The sequence below is a fragment of the Paramisgurnus dabryanus genome, chromosome 1, assembly GCF_030506205.2.
Source record: "Paramisgurnus dabryanus chromosome 1, PD_genome_1.1, whole genome shotgun sequence".
Lineage (NCBI taxonomy): Eukaryota > Metazoa > Chordata > Actinopteri > Cypriniformes > Cobitidae > Paramisgurnus > Paramisgurnus dabryanus.
Window position 1 is genome coordinate 47,857,167 of NC_133337.1, and position 18,809 is coordinate 47,875,975.

The following is an 18,809-nucleotide window of genomic DNA, read 5'->3' on the forward strand; positions in this document are numbered from 1 at the left end:
TTAAAATGCCTATGAAAGGTGGGAATCCCTGAAACATTCCAGCTGGATGGAGCTACTTAACCTACAACTTAAACAGGCCGGAATGAACGACCCATCCTAAAATAAAGCTGTACCTTGTTCCAGACTCTCAGGGAAACTAAAATGACTCCATTATATAAAATTCCCAATTTGGCATGTGCAGTTATTAACTTTAAAAATGATAATGACACATGCTCTACAATTCAAAGGATGCGTTTGGTGAACTTTCTTTGTCAAGTAAACACTTCATTTTAAACCCCTCCACTATGACAGTTCAAATCAGCATGTGAAATGCAAAGCTGGCTTTTGTGAAAGTGATGAGGTGAAAGAGGAGCGATACAGAATGAGGTAAAGAGAGTAAAAGGTAACACAGGAAGGAGGGCTAAAGTAAGCACAGCGGAATGCCAGTCCTGTCACCTGCTCTGATGTGGATCTGTGCTCGGCTCTGATAAATCTTACATTATCTGGGCTCTTCAGGCTAGCAGGCAGGGCCGTGGCTTATCGGCACTGACACGCTCAATCTTGCCTAGATTAAACCAGTGCCTGTCCTGATCCAACCTGACAGGGTCCCCACAGGTCCTGGATAAATTACTCACAACCCTGCACCACCTTAGTCTTCGCACACTCTCAACCCCGCGGCCTGAAGCGAGCGAGCAAAGTGGTTAGGGACTCCAGGTTAAATTCAAGTTCAACGGTGAGTGTGTATCAGTGATAGAGCGACAATTTCTAAATGATCTCATTTAACCCCCGTTAATGTGAGAGCAAATCTCTTTTGTAATGGCGGGCAGATCAAAAACGCTTGTTAAGAATTTAAAGGCGCACTCTTTAAGCTGCGTTGGCTGTTGGATTTGGGCTTATACTGACACCTAGTGGCCTGGATGCTGCATAACACTTGTTTATTTGCGGTCATTCATGATTCAAGTGTTTGGGGCATGCTGAGATAAAGTGTGTAGTATTCTTAACATGTCAGCTCCTATAAAGCTCCAAGTAAATTAAAAAGCTTTCAATAAGCCAGTATGACTATTTTAAAGGAAAACACCACAGTTTTTCAATATTTTACTATGGTATTACCTCAACTTAGATGAATGAATACATACCTATCTTTTTTCAATGCGTGCACTTAACCTTTGTACAGCGCGTCGTGAATGTGTTAGCATTTAGCCTAGCCCCATTCATTCCTTAGGATCCAAACAGGGATGAATTTAGAAGCCACCAAACACTTCCATGTTTATCCTGTTTAAAGACTGTTACATGAGTAGTTACACAAGTAAGTGTCACAAAATAAAATGTGGCAATTTTTAAGCATATAAAAATGAGAACTATATTGTATGTCGGAAGAGTACTTAGTTTGTAGCACTTCGACCTCGGGTGCAGTAATATTGACAGAAGTTTGAGCGAGAGGGGGAGGAGTCAGGAGTGATGATGTACAGTGGCGGCCGGTGACTTCTTTTTTCGAGGGCGCACGATGCGAAGTTTGTCACAACGTGTATGTAGCCCGTCATCTGTGTGGTTCGTAATTTCAATTGTGTGCTGAGGTCGAAGTGCTTCAAACTAAGTGGTTTTCCGCCATACAATATAGTTATTATTTTTTATCAGCTTAAAAAATCGCCACATTTTATTTTGTGCTACCATACTTACTCGTGTAACGACTCATGTAAGAGTCTTTAAATAGGGAAAACATGGAAGTGTAAATTCATTCCTGTTTGGATCCTAAGGAATGAATGGGGCTCGGCTAAATGCTAACACATTCACGACGTGCTATACAAAGAATAAGTGCATGTATTGAAAAAAGATAGGTATGTATTAATTTGTCTAAGTTGAGGTAAGAACACAGTAAAATATTGAAAAACAGTGGTGTTTTCCTTTAAAGTCTTCCTTGCATATACTTGATTTTCACATACTTATTTTTTTTAAAGGGTTGTACCATTTAAAAAGGTAATATGCAGCATTTAGGTACAGATATATATATATACATTTGGTACCAATATATACCTCTGATGCACTCTTCCAAAGTCCACTTTGTCACATTTTTAAGTACACTAGCATTCCAATGGCCTCAAAGCTAATAGACAAAGCCACAAAACTCCAATTTCGACCATCTGGCAATCAACAGAGGAAAAACATGCAAGCGCTGCTGGATTCTTACCTGTCACTGTAGGCTGCTGCGGCGGCCGCGGCTGGTTGGGCGTATCTGTATGCTGCATAGCCACCCTGTCAATTACATAAGGGCATCCGTCAGACACGTGCAAACAGCAGGGCATCGGTGACATGAAATCATGTTCTGTCACATTGTCCTCACAGACTGCCAAAGCTTTCCGAGCTCTGGAACCATCTGTCCAAAGTACTCAAGGTAATAACAATACAACCAGAGATTGTATAAGAAGAAGACAGACCAATTGTAGTAGGTAAATGTATGGGAAAGACATTACGCTCAATAAAAATCCAATACAATACAAGCCAATCACATTTTTAATAGCATTTATGCATTTGGCACACGCTTTTATCCAAAGCACCTTACAGTGCACTAAAGCTCTACGGTGGATGCATTCCCTGATATTCCAACCCACAACCGTGCACAGCGTTGTGCTCACACATACTGTATGGCTCAATTATTTACTTATATCTGAAATATAGGTACTTGTTACCATCCACCAAACCCCAAAGGATCGGTTTCAACCAGAGCGCAGCTGAAGAGCCCCTTGTCAATGCTCACTAAAATCACCACTGAGTGATTTAGTTGGTATTTAGTGTGCCGATACAGCTTTTTGTGAGAAGTTGTGAGAAGCCTTTTTGTTTAATGGGAAATCAGATTGACTGCATTAGCTCTTCATATGGATCTCGGCACGGATACAGATGCCTAACAGCCTGAGTCCAAAAGTGAACCATCTGAGAACCTTCACTTATCTACGCTGAGTGCAGCGATAGCGGCGCGACCGTCCACGTGCTTTTGCACGGTGCATCAATCCCATCAATTGAAATGGCAGGGCAGGGCAACTATCGATCAGCGTGGTAAGTGGCAATCTGGTATAAACAATTAAAATCAGTCAATGTTTGCTTACTGCGAACGAACCAAATGGAAGATTTGGCTGAAGCTATTGAAGGGGCCTTTTAATTAATGTGGCTGGCCAATACGAGTCCCCTGGCTCCGCGCCCAGGGGAGCGGTCCTGACACGGAGAACGTGCTCATCAGCGGCTGGAGAACGACAACACTAAATATTGCTTGTATAAGCATTAGATGACATCTGACAAAGCTATTAATTGCTCCGTTCGAGCTGGCTATTAATAGCCGTGTTGTGAGAGGCATCCGATGACATTAACCGAGATTGTTAGCCGCAACGACACCGATGTTGTCTGCTAGTCTTCTTCCGGTGATATTTTGTGAGCGCTTACACGAAAACATGCCATGCTTTAAACAACGGGGGATGTATTCGCTGGCTGCAAAGTGCTCGGGCTGTTTATTGAAGTGTCTGTTTTAATGAAACAAAGCCGTGCTCTTTTGTTATTTTACCTCGGTGACATCACCGGTACATTATGTAAATAGTCAAAGTGCCAGAGCGTGTACATGACCAAAACGTTGTGTGTACAAGACTGCACGCTGAATTATACATGCTATTTTTCAGCACAAGATTAATGTCCGATGTTACTCTGCTAAGCTTTTGAAATCTAAGAAAAATCAGGTCATGGGCACAAAGTTGTACGCCCTTTAATACCTGTGGTTACACGCACACACACAGATGAAGCTGTCTAAACTTTAGGTTGTTCGAAAAGTTGATCGGTGCTCTGCAAAGATGGATCGTGAAAATATTGGCAAGCAAAGGTACGCTACGTGCAAAAATAGTTAGACTGCGAGATCCATCTGGGACCGGAGCCACAGTTCTGGCCACGAGTTTGCAAACTTGGCGGAGAACGTGCTATTGTGGATGCCAGGTAAATCTCGGTTATGTCCGTGCTCATCTGTCCCGTTTCAGATATAAATGTTGAACTGATTTCCATTTTGCATGCAGCGAGATAATCCCGAAAAGAGAAACGCACTCTCTGATCACCTGATTTACTAATACGTTCCGACGATCTGTCAAAAACAATACGGCTTGGGTCGAATCTCAGGCTTTTGCACGAGGCTCCAGGCTGTATATTAATGGAAGCCGAGCGAAGGGCGGATCAAACACGTGCCACAAATTAAACGGAAAAACACTGAAACGTCGACTTTGTCTACTTGATCCACTGTGATTTTCCCCCACTAGTCAGTAAAAGAGATAAAACATGGAAATATGAGAGTGTAAGGGTGCACAAGGTTCATCTTACATACATTAGCATTAGCGTTACGTCTGCCCAAAGATGTGTCGATGTTGGAGGAGGTCAAACCGTGTGTGATTTTATTGTGGCATGTAGTGGGACCCTAACAGGGCTTTTAGTATGGCACAAATGTGCCATCTTAGTGGATTCACACATGGTGACCTAACTAGACCCTTGGCATTATAAACAATTCAAGACCAGCTGCTCAAGTTAGTCTCAGTGATAGGAGGAAGCTACGGCCCAAAGCTCTGCTGTCTTTCATCTATCTCGTCTGACTCTTATACTCTCGAAAAAGGTACAACAGCACCTAAAGAGTGCATATTGGTACCTCAAAGACACATGTTTATGTACATATCTGTACATAAATCGGACAAAGGGTACAATCCAAGTGACAGGTTTTGTAACATGGCACATGATTCATTTGGTGCCCCATCTTCATTTGGTAGGTCTTACAAGCTGTGCAGTGTCCAGGGTTATTTTAGTTGTGCAAATTAAATTTTTTTATTGTTTTATATTTTTACCAACTTTGTTTTAACATTCCGTTAATCGTTTGCAAACTCATGTTTTATTTCTTTAGCTATTTTCTTTATTGCTAATGGACATAGAAATATGTTTCACTGCTAATTTCCAATTCGTTGCAGTTATAAAAATTTGATAATAACCTTGGCACCGACTTCAGGTTGTTTTTTTTCATTTCCTCACTCCATGTGTTGAATACAGTGAAAAAACTAAGGAGGTTGTGTACTCACATAGATTTCAGCACCGTAGAAGCCATCTTGGTAAACCACACTGCAAAAACAAACCAAGAAATAACAAAACACAATACATCAGTGTGGAGCGTCTATGGAGTTTCCTCGCGCTGTATAGAGGAGGAAATAAATTATGTAGCATCGCATTCATTCACCAGACAACACAATGCACTCCAGACTGAGAGGATGAAAAAAAAACAGAAGATTTAGAAAGATGGCCATTTTCTGTGCTTAGAGAAAAACAATGTTGTTTTGTAATGGGCTTTGCTCTGTCTTGTCACTGGGGAAAACTAGCGGGACTTGCTAGTCCAGCCAGGCATTAGATTGTTATACACTTTATAGCCATCAAATGGCCATGCGGCAGTTTAAGGGAAGAGCACCTATAATGTAAAAATGGCCTCTTTAATGACTGTGATTTTAAAGGAATAGTTCACCAAATTCTTTCATCAGTGTTTTCCAAACCCTTGTGACTTTTTGCTTTAAAACACAAAATGTGAACACACCGGTTACCTATATAAGCGTATGGCAAGCTTTTTCTTTACGTGACAGATTTCATCCAATAATGGCACAGGCCTGGGTCGAAAAACAAGATGAGCTATTTGCACAGATCTTACAAGAATGTGTACATATTTTACAAGGTGGATAATTTGTACAATGTCAGAAAGCTGTCCCTACAGGGCAGTACCCTTTAAAAAATTAAACCTATAGAGTTTATTATATTAGTACATCAAAGGTACATATTGGTACCAAATGTATGCATATATGTACCCAAATTGTACATATTAGGGGCCTTTTAAAGGGACACTCCACTTTTTTTGAAAATATGCCCATTTTCCAGCTCCCCTAGAGTCAAACATTTCATTTTTACCATTTTGGAATACATTCAGTGGATCTCCAGGTCTGGCGGTCCCACTTTTAGCATAGCTTAGCATAGCATATTTAAATTTTCCGTCGGTCTTAGTACACAATGTAAATTCAGAAGAGTCAAGTTTTAAATAGGAAAAATATCGAAACTCTTATTTTTAGCGCAATGCTAATGGTCTAATAAGATTCAATAGATTATGCGAAGCTATGCTAAAAGTGCTAGTGCCAGACCCGGAGATTAGCTGAATGGATTTCAAAACAGTAAAAATCACATGTTTAACTCTAGGGGAGCTGGAAAATTAGCATATTTTCAAAAAAAGTGGAGTATCCCTTTAAAGGGTACTGTCCCTTTAAAGGCCACTGCCCCAGTGACAGCTTGGGACTATTTTTTTACTATTTTAATTGACAGTGTATGACTTCATGTGATGTGAAATGTAGAAAAATGGACGATTATTAGAAATAAAGCAAAAATAAAGGCCCACCCCAAGCCTCGCCCCTACATCTAACATCACTGGTGCGAAACGCATGAATGAGATTGTACATATTCATAGCCACCCTGTAAAACGGGGGTTACGAATTGCCATGAGATTGTTAATTTTTTTAGGTGAAGGGTGACTTACGCTCCGTAAGTGGGAATTGGAGGTGGCGGGGGCGCAGCGCGGAACGTGTTGTAGACGGCGCGTCCTCTGCCTCTCAAGTGAGCGCCCCTGTAAGCCACAGTCGCTCCTGCGGTGGCATAGGGAAAACCTGTCACTGTGAAACAAAGAGAAAGGTACATAGAGTCAGAGGATAAAGCACAACAGACATCTGACAAACAGGTGACATAAGCTTTTGGTTTTAAAGGTGCACCTGTCACAACCAATCAGCTTTCAGTCTGTAATGTGACATCACACTGGCATGCTAAACCATGCTCAGCGACAACAATGATAGCGGCTTTGAAACAACTCTGACTGTGTGTTAACCTGACACATAACACATCAACAAGGACAAGTTTAAAGGTAGTTAATCTATATTCCATTGGAGGTTTTGTACCAGGTCCCAAACATTACACCGGACATCAGGTGGCGACCCAATACAGTACTTCTATCCTTATACCCAAAAATGACATTAAATGTGTCTGCACCCCTCAACCAAATGTAGAGACGGAGTCACATTAATCTAAATGCAGGGAGAAAGAGACGGTAAGGTATCCTTGTCTGGGGGAAATCTCTCTGTTGTGGTTGTCTCTGAAACCTTGAGCGTGGGGTTTGTGAGAGAGCGTGTTTGGCTGCTGTCCCGTACTGGAGGGGTGTGTGCGAGGCAGGGGAGATGGTAGGCTGTTGTAGGTGAGACACAAGGTGCTGGCACGCGAGTCTGCGAGAGCAGATGGAGAGGATTGTTCTGAGTAGCAATCACAGGTTGGCTCCATCCCTCATCTCTCTCCCCCACACACTTCCCCGGCCTCACACCACCGCTAGGGCCAGACCCTGCCCGGAGGAGAGCTGGGACAATTCAGGGTCATCCCTGGAAGAGGAGGCGGAGTGTTGAGAGATAATTCAACTATGCGCTTGTTTAGGAAAGATTCAGGCATGTGAAACAGAGAGAAGGAAAGTTGGATGAATGAAGGAATTTAATAAAAATATATGTAGATGTTATGTTTCATCCTACTGGATACTTTGGAATGAGTGTTGGGTCAAAAAGAAACCAATCTAGCAGTTGAGTCAAAATGTTGATATTCGACCCAACAATTGGTTAAAGTAACCCAGCATTTTGGGTTGAAACAACCCAGCATAGGTTGAGTTATAACCCAACAGAAGGGATTGTCGTATATATATATATATATATATATATATATATATATATATATATATATATATATATATATATAAACTGATGTGTCAAGTTTTTAGGGTAAACTCCCCTTCCAATTGAGCAATAGCAGGAAACTGCAGGATCTCTTAAACCAAAATAAAATTAAATCCTATTTTCTAATTAAAAAAAATGAGTCTTTTTACTTTATTCTGTTAAAAAACGCTCAAGATGTGTTTAGTGCCAAGAGAGGTCACACCAAACACAGACGATGCCTAAAGAAGACATTTAGTCCTCAAAAAAAAAAAAAAAAAATGGATTGAAAAATACTGTAAATATGGATGGACATTTAATCTTTTAAAACAACAAGTCTGGTGGTGGTGGCCTAAGACTTTTACCCAGTACTGTATATTTATATCGGCTATATATATATATATATATATATATATATATATAGTTTTTGAATTCTTTTATTTATCAATAGCGATTTTCATTGCTTCAAATTCACATTATATTATATAACATCATATACATTTTTAATGCAGATTCTCATTACTGCAGTCAGGAAAAGATGATTTTCTATCTAAATCTGCATACAGAGGCAGTATAACAAATACAACCGCAATATTTCTCTCTTTTCCCCATAAAAGTAATGAGAATGTCATTTTATTGCATCACAGTGATGAACTTTGGGTGAGGAAATGCCAAATTTCACAAAATCTTAATGCTCCGAAAAGTAGGGTTCATTTTCTTCATCCAAATAATCATACTTTATAACTAAAAAAGGAACGTACAATGAAAGAAAAGAGGAGAAAGTATAAAAAGGACAGAATGTTACACCCCAATTCTTTCTTTAACCTTCAATGCCCTGATGAGCCAATAAGTACCCATAATACTGTGCAAGCAAAACGCCACAGCAGCAAAGCCCCGAAAGCTCTTTCTCTAATTCATGCACCACCAACACCTCGGACACCCTCCTAAGTGTCTCTGGACCAAACAAGACCCCCTTCTGTTATTTAATAACCCCAAACAGAGCCCTCCACCTACTCCTGATCATTACTGTACAAACGCCACCCAAGCAGGCAGTCCATTAATAGTCATGTCAAAGATAGTACTTTTAATGAGGTGGACTGAGTTTTTTTAATCAGATATATGTGGTAAGAGCACATTTAGCAAATACTGAATTGAGACAACCCACTGCCTTCAATGTCAGTGAAAGATCACATTGAATTCTTCCCCAATGCTTGGCATGCAAGCACATCCAGTACTGTGCAAAAGTCTTAGGCCACCATCACCAGAAGTTTTAATGTCCATCCATATTTATTTTTCAATCGTTTTATTAAGATACAAACAGAAAAAAAAAACAATTTTCAGAACTAAATGTCTTCTTCATGCATCAGTCAGTATTAAGTTTGTGTGACCTCTCTTGGCACAAAACACATCTTGAGCTTTTTGGAGAAAACTGAAGTCCTGAAGTCATTCGATTAGAAATAGGATTAGGTTTTGGTTAGGTTTAAGAGATTGCAGTTACTCAAGTGGAAGGGGAGTTTACCTTAAATACTTGATACTTCAGTTTATCCTTTTATACTGTTTTTAATACTACATACACATACTTTCTGGTTGTATTTTTATAAAGAGACTAAGAAATAATTATAAATGATCAATATTCAATTGCAAAAACAACACATCTAATAATAGCATGGTGGCCTAAGACTTTTGCACAGTAAACACATTCAGTGAAATGGATATTTGATATGACTGCTATAATTTTCATTTTAATTCTGTATCTGCTCTCAGACAAACAAACAAATAAACAAACAAACAATAAACCCGATCTTTTATGTGAGGCCCTTCATCAGAAGTAAAAGAAAAACATACGGCTCTAGGTAAGGTGTTTGCTCTTTCCTTTTGATATAGAGTCAGAGCTGTTGACATTTTAATTTGTCCCTTTTAAGCTATAGGGTCTGTGTTAATATGCCAAACGGTCCTCGTCTCAGATATACGCCGGGCCATGGTCAATTTATCCCAAATTCAAATCATAGGCAATGCTCTTATATTTCCTTTGATTCTGCGTGTGTATGTTATTGTGCCATGACGTACATAAATATAATCTCATAATGAGCTATGGGTCTGCACGCAGCAAAGATTCAATAATAAGCTATAAATCATTCCAGCCAGTTGTGACACCCCATAAAGCCAACACACAACAGCAAAAGCGTACGTGAGCATAAATCCTATTAGCTATCATATGTTTCTGTTTTAGAAAAAAAGACCATGCTTTGGTCACTCCAGTGGAGAGGGTTTAAATCTGCACATCAAAAATGTGCAAAAACAAAGAGGCTTACCAGAAAAAACTGAGAATGACCACAGCCGGTCACACACCACTGAATTTATCTGGGGCTGCTAGCGGTGGAAAGCGTCCCATTGGGCTATTTGGATAAGGGGGGCAATTACATCTCCAAAACCCTCAGGACTCTTTCATTTACTGCAAGACTGGCTTCTTTAATACGGTGAGCTTGAAAATCACTGGGTGAGGGTCGGTCGTAGACGGCGTTCTATTGTAAAGTGCCTTTAGATAATCAAACCACCAATAAACCCATATCATGATGAAAATTACACCATCGCTAGATTAAAGGATTTTTTAGCTACTTCTAATATTGTAATTAGGCTACTTCATTTCAATTATAGATCTATTTTAGTGGTTTTGTAATTGAAAAGGCATAAAATGGCGACACACAGCTATTATTTTTGTGTGGCATGGCTAAAAGCTTCAATAAGGCCAGAAACAACAGGAACGTCGGTGGTAATGCATCTAAGCATTGCAATCATTCAGTTAAACATCTCACAATTACAACCCCGTACCATCTACTTTGTATTATTTGCAATTTGTCTCAACATGCTTCCAAAGACCAAATACACTCGCTAAAAGTGCTGTCAATCAATCAGTATTACGTTAACCGCGTCCTTCACGCACACATTCCCAGTACGGATTGAGTAAGGCGAGGAAAGCTGCCCCCAGATTATACAATTAAGTTTCCGGCACGCGGTTAGCGCCTCAGACCCGCGTCTCCATCTCTAATTTAGCTTTGACGTTGGCGCTACTTAGAGCCTGGGGGAGAGTGAGAGACAGGATATATTGAGATTTAAACATAGAGAAAGTGAAAAAGAAAAGGGCAGATGGAAAACACCCCAGGCTTAGACGAAGAGAGAAACAGAATTAGCGATATTCGCCGAGGGAATATACAGAGGCAGCGAGAGACGGCACCGGCGATTCGGCCTGTGAAAAAGGTAGCGTTGGATTGAGAAAGAGGGAGGGAGAGTATGCTTTCTGCTTTCCCGACTTCCCTGGAAGAGGTTAAAAGCAGGCAGTCGGCGGCCCTCATCAGTCATTCTACTGAATGGGATTTGAGGACAATAAACCTGTAGCACCCGGACGAATGGAGACGGAGTGCGCTGTCAGCAGCGCACGATTTATGGTGCCCAATTCCGCTGATCTCCCGCACAGAAACTCGGACTGATAAACAGTGATTAATCACCTTTACATCCGATTTCAGTCCCGCCCCACCCCCAACAAAGTACATTAAATGCAGTCATAATTATTTTACGTGAAAGCTTCCCCTCCGCGGGAGGGAACGAAGGGGCACGCTTGGGTCCGTTTCGGACGCCACAATGGGCGTTTCCATTCCTAGCAATAGAAATCTATATCTTATTTCCATTTTGTAGCCTCTCCACTGGCTTTCCCCTGGGGATGCGAGGAGGCATATGGTGTCGTTTAGGCTTGGCAAACTTTAGAGGCATGTTAAGACGACTTGAAAAATTAGCATCCAATAAATCAGGCGCGCTGGCTTCCGAAGCCAAGCCGCTGAAGTGCTGGACCACAGTAAATCTGATTTGATGGGATGTTTTGGGAAACTGCATGTTCACATGGGAGGCATGTGTATGGAGAAGTGATCAGAGAAGAAATTGCATGCATGCGCGATCCTACATTAACGTTTCAGCGCATACTTGAGTAAAAGCATGCATAAACATTTTACACGCGTCGGATTGCTTTGTGGCGTATTTGCATTTTTACACGCAGGACATGCGAGCGCTCTGTGTGGTTTTTGTGTATTTGATTGTACGTTTATGCATGCCAGAACCGGAGAAGGGAGGGTGGAGAGGGAGGGTAGGCAGGGAAAAAGTGTCAGATAAAAATGAAAAATGACTGTTTTCTGTCACCAATGGTTATTTAGAGTTTTGCAGTAAAGCTGTCCTGAAACGAACAGATTTTAGTCTAATGAGCAAAAAGGCAGGCCGTTAAGGTGCCGCAATGTGCTCAGCACTTCTTCCAAATGAAATACTGTAATACCATTTCCCCCTCATTAGGATGCAAAAGGCTCAAACAACTCGTGGCAATAAAGAAATCAAAAATCGAGGGGTGGCGGGGAACAAACAAAAAATAAAAATTACATTAAAAAACCCCGCTTTTTTCTCTTACTTTAAGCAAAAAAAAAAGTTCAAGCCGATATCACAACTTCGTCTCAGCAGCTGTGAGTGGGAATGATAGCCCTGCTGATTATCTCTTTGTAAAAGGCACTAATGCAGTGCATGATGGGAGAACTCATTCAGATCAACACAGCCATAATACAGCCGAATCAAATGGGCTGTGTAAGCTTTCAGCTGCAAGAATAATTTCTTAAGTGTCTATCTGATGCTCCCATCTCCGAATTTGATCTTAAAATCAAAGCACATCCGAATAACAGCACATCAAAGAACACGAGCGTCTTGTATAGAGGCCCTGCAACCACAACACTCAAATGCAGTTTACCTGCATAAAATTCAGGACCATAGACGGCTCCCACCACTGGATTCAGCTTCCAGCCTGTAAAGTGATACACAGGGGAAAAGAGAATTAGATCCTAATGCTTATTGCCATGACCTGTGGAGTTTTTGTTCTCGAATTGAGGGTTTTCCTTAGCCGATTAACTCTTGAGTGGGATCAGGGGATCGCTGGAATTTTTAAAGAAAGGGATAAAGAGTATGGATTCAGAGGGAGGCGAGAAGAACAAAAGAAGGAGGGTGGGGATTTTACGTGACAGGGAAATATTTAAGGGGACGTTAAGTTAGAGGAGGAGTCAGTGGGCGGCAATATTGGAGAGGGAGAGAGATACAGAATCCGAACGGGAGAGAGAATGAGATAGTGAGCGCTGTCCAATGTACTGTCAGTGATCGATGGGGGACGTAAAATAGCCTCTCCTCACCCCCCATTGGCTGTGAGTGAAACAGAGATGGGGGGTCTATACCGCTGCCGAAATATTCCATCCTTTCATCCGCTCTCTTTCTCTCCATTCCAAGCAGAGGGAATTGGGTATCAGTGCAAGAGCTCTGGACCCCGTGAAGACCCCTGTGTGGAATGAGCCCTGGCTTTTTTCTCTACCCTGATCCCCATCAGCTAAGCTCTCCCTTGGAGCTTTGTGAACAGCATAAAGGAATACTCTCTCTCTCTGTATGTGCTTTATAGTTCGAAACAAAATGTATGTTTCACAAATCATTCGTGGCAGCCTAATACAGCAGCATATATAAATATTTGGACATTACAGGGGCACTTAAAAATGTATGAGATAGACAAATATTAAACCGAGAGGCATTTATTTTAAAAAAAGTTGCTCAAGCATGCTTTTCAAACTAATTTTTTTGGTTTGTGAATTATAAAACAATAGATATAGGGGCGGTTTCCCAGACAGGGATTAGATGTAAGAGCTTTCCAAACTAAAAACAAATTTCGCTGACATATCTTAAAATACATCAGTGCCCTTTGTTATGCCTTAAAATGTGCAAAAGTAATGTTTTTAGTAAGGCATGTTTGTTAAAACTAGTTATATTGCCTAATTAAACTAAGGTCTAGTTCTGGTTAAAGCTAATACCTGTCTGGGAAACCATCCCAAAGACTTTTGTTAACCCTTAAGAGGTCCTAGGGACATTTTGTGCCATTTTGATTTTTAAACCATCTTGACTGTGATGACTAAATATTGCCCACAATTGCCAGAGGTTAATCATTTTTGATAAATGTTAAAATTTTGGTTTCAGTTTTTTTTATTAGCTTAAAATGGCTAAGCTACACAAAAACCGACACACGTGATCCTTGGGACAAAAAATGCCCCATTGAAAACCATTGCAACTACCATTTTTGACACCCCATTTATCTTAAAATAAACTAATACTAATACAAAAATGTCAATATATAATTTTGAACTACTGGCCTTCAAGTTTTGATTTTTATACTTGTCCACCAGGTGGCGCTATTTTTACCATTTCATGCATTCATCAAAATGTCACAATTTTTGCTGTTTTCTGCGGACCACATTGCTACTGAAAAGTTTTTGTGAAGGTGTCATTTTTTGGCCTTAGGATCACAAGTGTGAGTTTTTTTTATAAAATCTGACCTTGTTCAAAAAATAACAATGCATCAAAATCAATGTTTCTACCAATCTGTGACCCATCCCAGGGTATAATAATAATAATAATCACATGGTGGTTCAAATGTGTTTTTTGGAAAATATTTAGTTTTTTAGTTTTTTTCTGTAAAAAAACAAGGGTTAATGTAAACAAATGGGCATACAAAGGGTTAAAATTTCTACAAATTTAATGAATATTTGATGTTTATGTTTCAGGCAGAAGTAGTTCTAAAAGATTGAATAGTTTAAAATGAAAAAAAAAAAATTTTTTTTTCTGTTAAAAATGCAAGGGTTAATGTAAACAAATGGGCATATAAAGGGTTAAAATTTCCACAAATTTAATGAATATTTGATATGTATGTTTCAGATAGAAGTAGTTCTAAAAGATTGAATAGTTTAAAATGAAAAAAAAAAATCTGTTAAAAAAGCAAGGGTTAATATAAACAAATGGGCATATAAAGGGTTAAAACTTCCATGATTATATGTATGTTTCAGGCAGAAGTAGTCCTTAAAGATTGAATCGTTTAAAATGATAAAAAATATTGATGTATGACATTTTTAGAGCAGTTTTTGGGAAGGTGACATTTTTTGGCCTTAGGAACACTTCCGTAAGTTTTTTTTAAGGATCTCTTGAGGGTTAAACTTAGTGGAACATGCCTTGTGAGTATAAAACAACACCTGTAGTTACACTGCAAGGTTCGAACACTCGTACACAATGCATTTTAATAAATATTGCAGTGAAAAATAAACAAGCTCTTACCGTTTGTATATGGGTTGGCCACTTTTTTGTTCGTCATTACCCGTGCCGTTGCATTATTTACCTGCATAAAGAATGCAAACAAAGTATAAGAAGAGAAACTCAATGTTACTGGGATGTTACACAGGCACGAGCGCTAGAAAAATCTGGTTCATGCTTTTTGGCAAAGTAAAAAAAAAACATGCTCTAATTATCGGATGAAAAATTATATGACGCTAAAAATGAAAGTGATCCATCAAGCTCTCATCTTCTGTTTTCCTGCAGGATGTAAGATCTGATCCTGGCTGTTTGTTGAAGAACTGCATGATGACATCTGGTTCAACGTGTAATGAAACAGAGCAAGTCTGGAAATCGGTTTAATGAAACCCAGAGTATATTGGAATTCCCCACAAGCCAAGCTGGTGGAGCTTCCTTGAGGCTTTGGGTGCAATTTCATCTACCACATTGTCTAGACACTTCTACATATTCCCAGATCCTACAACCCCGAGGCTGCGACTTCATGAGCACTAAATTTAACCTCAGAAGGAGGAGCCGGTTCGGTACGAGCTCATCTCATTGCGCGTAAAACACACGGAGAGGCCGGGCAGCTTGTTGATAGTTTGGAGGTGCCAGAGGAATTTAAACATGGCCGCTGGCAACAGAAGCCATGTTAGTATTTCACCCTCATGTTAATTAGCGTTAATAGCTTTCCGTTCCACAGGGTCCATGGAGGTCATTTAGCTTGAGGAAACAACTGGCCTCCACTCTCCCTTGATATATAGGTCTTAGTATTGTTTGTGCATTACATGAATTATCTTAATTGTCCTGTAGAAAATCTTAATAGCCCTGTAGAGAGACTGAGCGAATGTGGAAGAGAGAGAGAGAGATGAGTATGTGTCCTCAAGTTAGACATTCATAAACCTTGGATGTTTGGGATAAACAAGTGGGAATTTAAGTTACGCTGACATGTCTTTGATATCTCCGCTAAAGAAAATGTATATTTCAGAGACGCCGCATTCAAGTACTGGGTATTTTCACGAGTGATGATCAAAAAGCCCCTTTAAAATAAACTTGCACATAAAGCAGAACGGATCAAACTGTATGGCATGCATTTCATTATAACACAGAAAGGCTCTTATCGTATATCACATAAACACACACACCAACTTTGCTACTATTAATTCAAAAGTACACATAACTAAAAAGACACATGCAATACATGCGACATGCAGCACAAACTCAGCATTAGTGATTCAAGGCAGCGGTAGCTGGGGAAATGAGAGCAGGTTCAATCGAACAGGCAATGTTTATGTTCTCATGGGAAGGGTGGAGGTTTGGGACGAGGATGGGGTGGGGTTGTGTGATGGAGTATTGATATTTAGATTAGGAAAGCACCTCGATTTTGCGTCCCTCTACGATTGTACCGTTTAGTTTCTCCCGTGCACGGTCTGCGTCTGCGCTTGTTTCAAAAGTTACAAAACCAAAACCCTGAGATGATGCGATCAGAGGATACCCAGTAGAGGATTGAGGAGAGGTTGAAGATTTAAATGGAGAATGAGCAAGAAAAGAGGAAAAGAGAAAGGTCACTGGGTTGCAAGAGGACACATTTTTTTATTCATTAGTAGAAGCTGAAATTAGAACTTTTTTAGGAAAAGGAAAGACAGGAAAAACAGTATTATATATTAAACAGTGATGAAAGTGCTTAATATTAAAAGGTGTATTGGTGCATCTGTCATATCAACATAACTAAAATACTGTCCTTCATCATAACCACAAAAATTCTCAATTTCCTGTAATTGATATAAACTACAGTAAGGCCAAGGCCATATAGCGGCTCGGAGTGCACACAGCTCGCTCCTGCGCTCTAGCTGGGAAGAGTCCTTTCTATCCCTGCACCCCCACCTCTGCTGTCAGCGGTGAGTTATGGCCAACTGCATCCCAACCGCCATATCCGGAATAGCTATTAGGTATGCACAGCAAACAGGAGCGAGGAACAAGCCCTGGTCTTTTAGTTCATACTGTACACACTTTGCAAGTACGCCATGGTAATTGCTTTGGGAGGACGGTTAGTATGATATGCATACGTGGGATCTTCCTTCATAGCGTCTGGCATAAATAAAGACCAGCCCTGGGCCGCGAGGAAAGATTAAAACGGAAAAGTCAAAAAAAGGAACCGGGCGTAAAATTAATCCTCCTGACATTTCGCGCTACCGTGTTCAACATAACGGTTGCTGTTCTTCCTTTTATCGCGGATTTAATTCGCTTACACTGCTGGAGAGCTAAGCCACTGTGTTTTAAATAGCACCGAGTGAGCTGGCTATGGAGACACTTTTGTGAAGGCTTTTCTTAACTTAATAAGCACATTTTGGCCATATTATAAGGCGGCAACTCATGAAAGAAGTTGATCAAATGCATTGTGATCAGTTGAAAAATGAAATAATTAATTATATATAATTAGCAATAATGTCCATTAAAAAGGTATCAATAAAAATAGTATAATCACGTTTGGGATTTAACCCATATGTATGTCCTGTTTTTCCTTAAAGGGACAGTAAGTAGGGTTTTACGTGTTTTATTAATCAAAACCAATGTCTTTATTCATAATGTCCTTGTTGGTGTCAAATGACGTCTGCCAATGATCTGACTTTTCTTTGTAAGCTTAGAATTTCTCCTCTTTACTTACATTGAACGGGTAAGTCAAAGGAGGCTTCCATGTCGTTTCGCCGTATTGATAAACTATGATAGCAGAGAGGGACAAAAAGCACTAGCCTACCAACGCGTTTCCACAACGCGTTTTCATTCAAAAAATGTGAACCAGCTGCAACGGACAAGGAGATCAGTGATTACATAACGACTACCGTAGTTGCAACACGCATTTGGAAAGGCGAGGTGCTAGAGAGCACTGTTCGTTTGAATGCAAAAAACAATTTCACCACTAGATGGGGTAAATCCTACTTACAGTCCCTTTAAAGGAAAACACCACCGTTTTTCAATATTTTATTATGTTCTTACCTCAACTTAGACAAATGAATAAATCCCTATCTTTTTTCAATGCATGCACTTTTAATCTTTGTACAGCGCTTCATGAATGTGTTAGCATCTAGCCTAGCCCCATTCATTCCTATGGCTCCAAACAGTGATGAATCTGGAAGCCACCAAACACTTCCATGTTTTTCCTATTTAAAGACTGTTACATGAGTAGTTACACGAGTAAGTAAGGTGGCACAAAATAAAACCTTTGTTTGGAGCTATAGGAATGAATGGGGCTAGGCTAAATGCTAACACATTCAAGAAGCACTGTACAAAGATTAAAAGTGCACGCATTGAAAAAAGATAGGTATGTATTAATTCATCTAAGTTGTAAAATATTTAAAACGGTGTTGTTTTCCTTTAACATTTGCAAATTTGATAGATGTTATTATCCAAAGTGACTTCCAATTTTATCAGTATCTGTGTTCTCTGGGCATCGAACCCATGACCTTTGCACTACTAACCCCAATTGAGCTACAAGAACACTGCTGATTAACTGTTCATAATTGATCATAGGTGTTCCTGTATCTCAGCTGGAAAAGCATTTGGTTAGCAAAGGTCATGGGTTCGAATCTCAGGGAACACACATATGATACTGTATGAATGTTCACTTTTGCCATTAAATAAATAAATAAATAAATCATTGATGCTGCCTTAAAAGACAGACAGCAAGACAGCTCACTGCTTTTGGTACATTAGTTATTGAATAGGAATTTGAATGGCCTACTATAAAAAGCTTTTCAAGCGGCAGCGCTTCAGTTCAGTAGCTACACCGTGACGGTTTGTTCGCTAAATTCACCCTGCACTCGTCACCTAGAAGCAGGTGAGATAAGTTCTCTTCAGCAAAATGTCACTTTCCTTTGAGACCAGCTGTAGCATATATCTAGAGGAATGGCT

General features: G+C 40.0%; 1 protein-coding gene across 5 annotated transcripts in view; it reads right to left on the bottom strand.

The window, feature by feature from the left end:
• rbfox3a (RNA binding fox-1 homolog 3a) overlaps positions 1-18,809 on the bottom strand; it is a 622,611-nt gene that overhangs the window by 19,152 nt on the left and 584,650 nt on the right. For 4 of the 5 annotated variants that reach the window (XM_065262753.1, XM_065262751.2, XM_065262755.2 and 1 more), the window contains 6 exons: positions 16,278-16,370; positions 14,907-14,967; positions 12,520-12,573; positions 6,545-6,677; positions 5,061-5,100; positions 2,165-2,229 (listed from right to left, as the gene is read on the bottom strand). In XM_065262753.1, coding sequence (XP_065118825.1) covers positions 2,165-2,229; positions 5,061-5,100; positions 6,545-6,677; positions 12,520-12,573; positions 14,907-14,967; positions 16,278-16,370 — 446 coding nt within the window. The remainder of the gene's footprint in view (positions 1-2,164; positions 2,230-5,060; positions 5,101-6,544; positions 6,678-12,519; positions 12,574-14,906; positions 14,968-16,277; positions 16,371-18,809) is intronic. The other variant, XM_065262754.2, reaches the window with a different exon arrangement.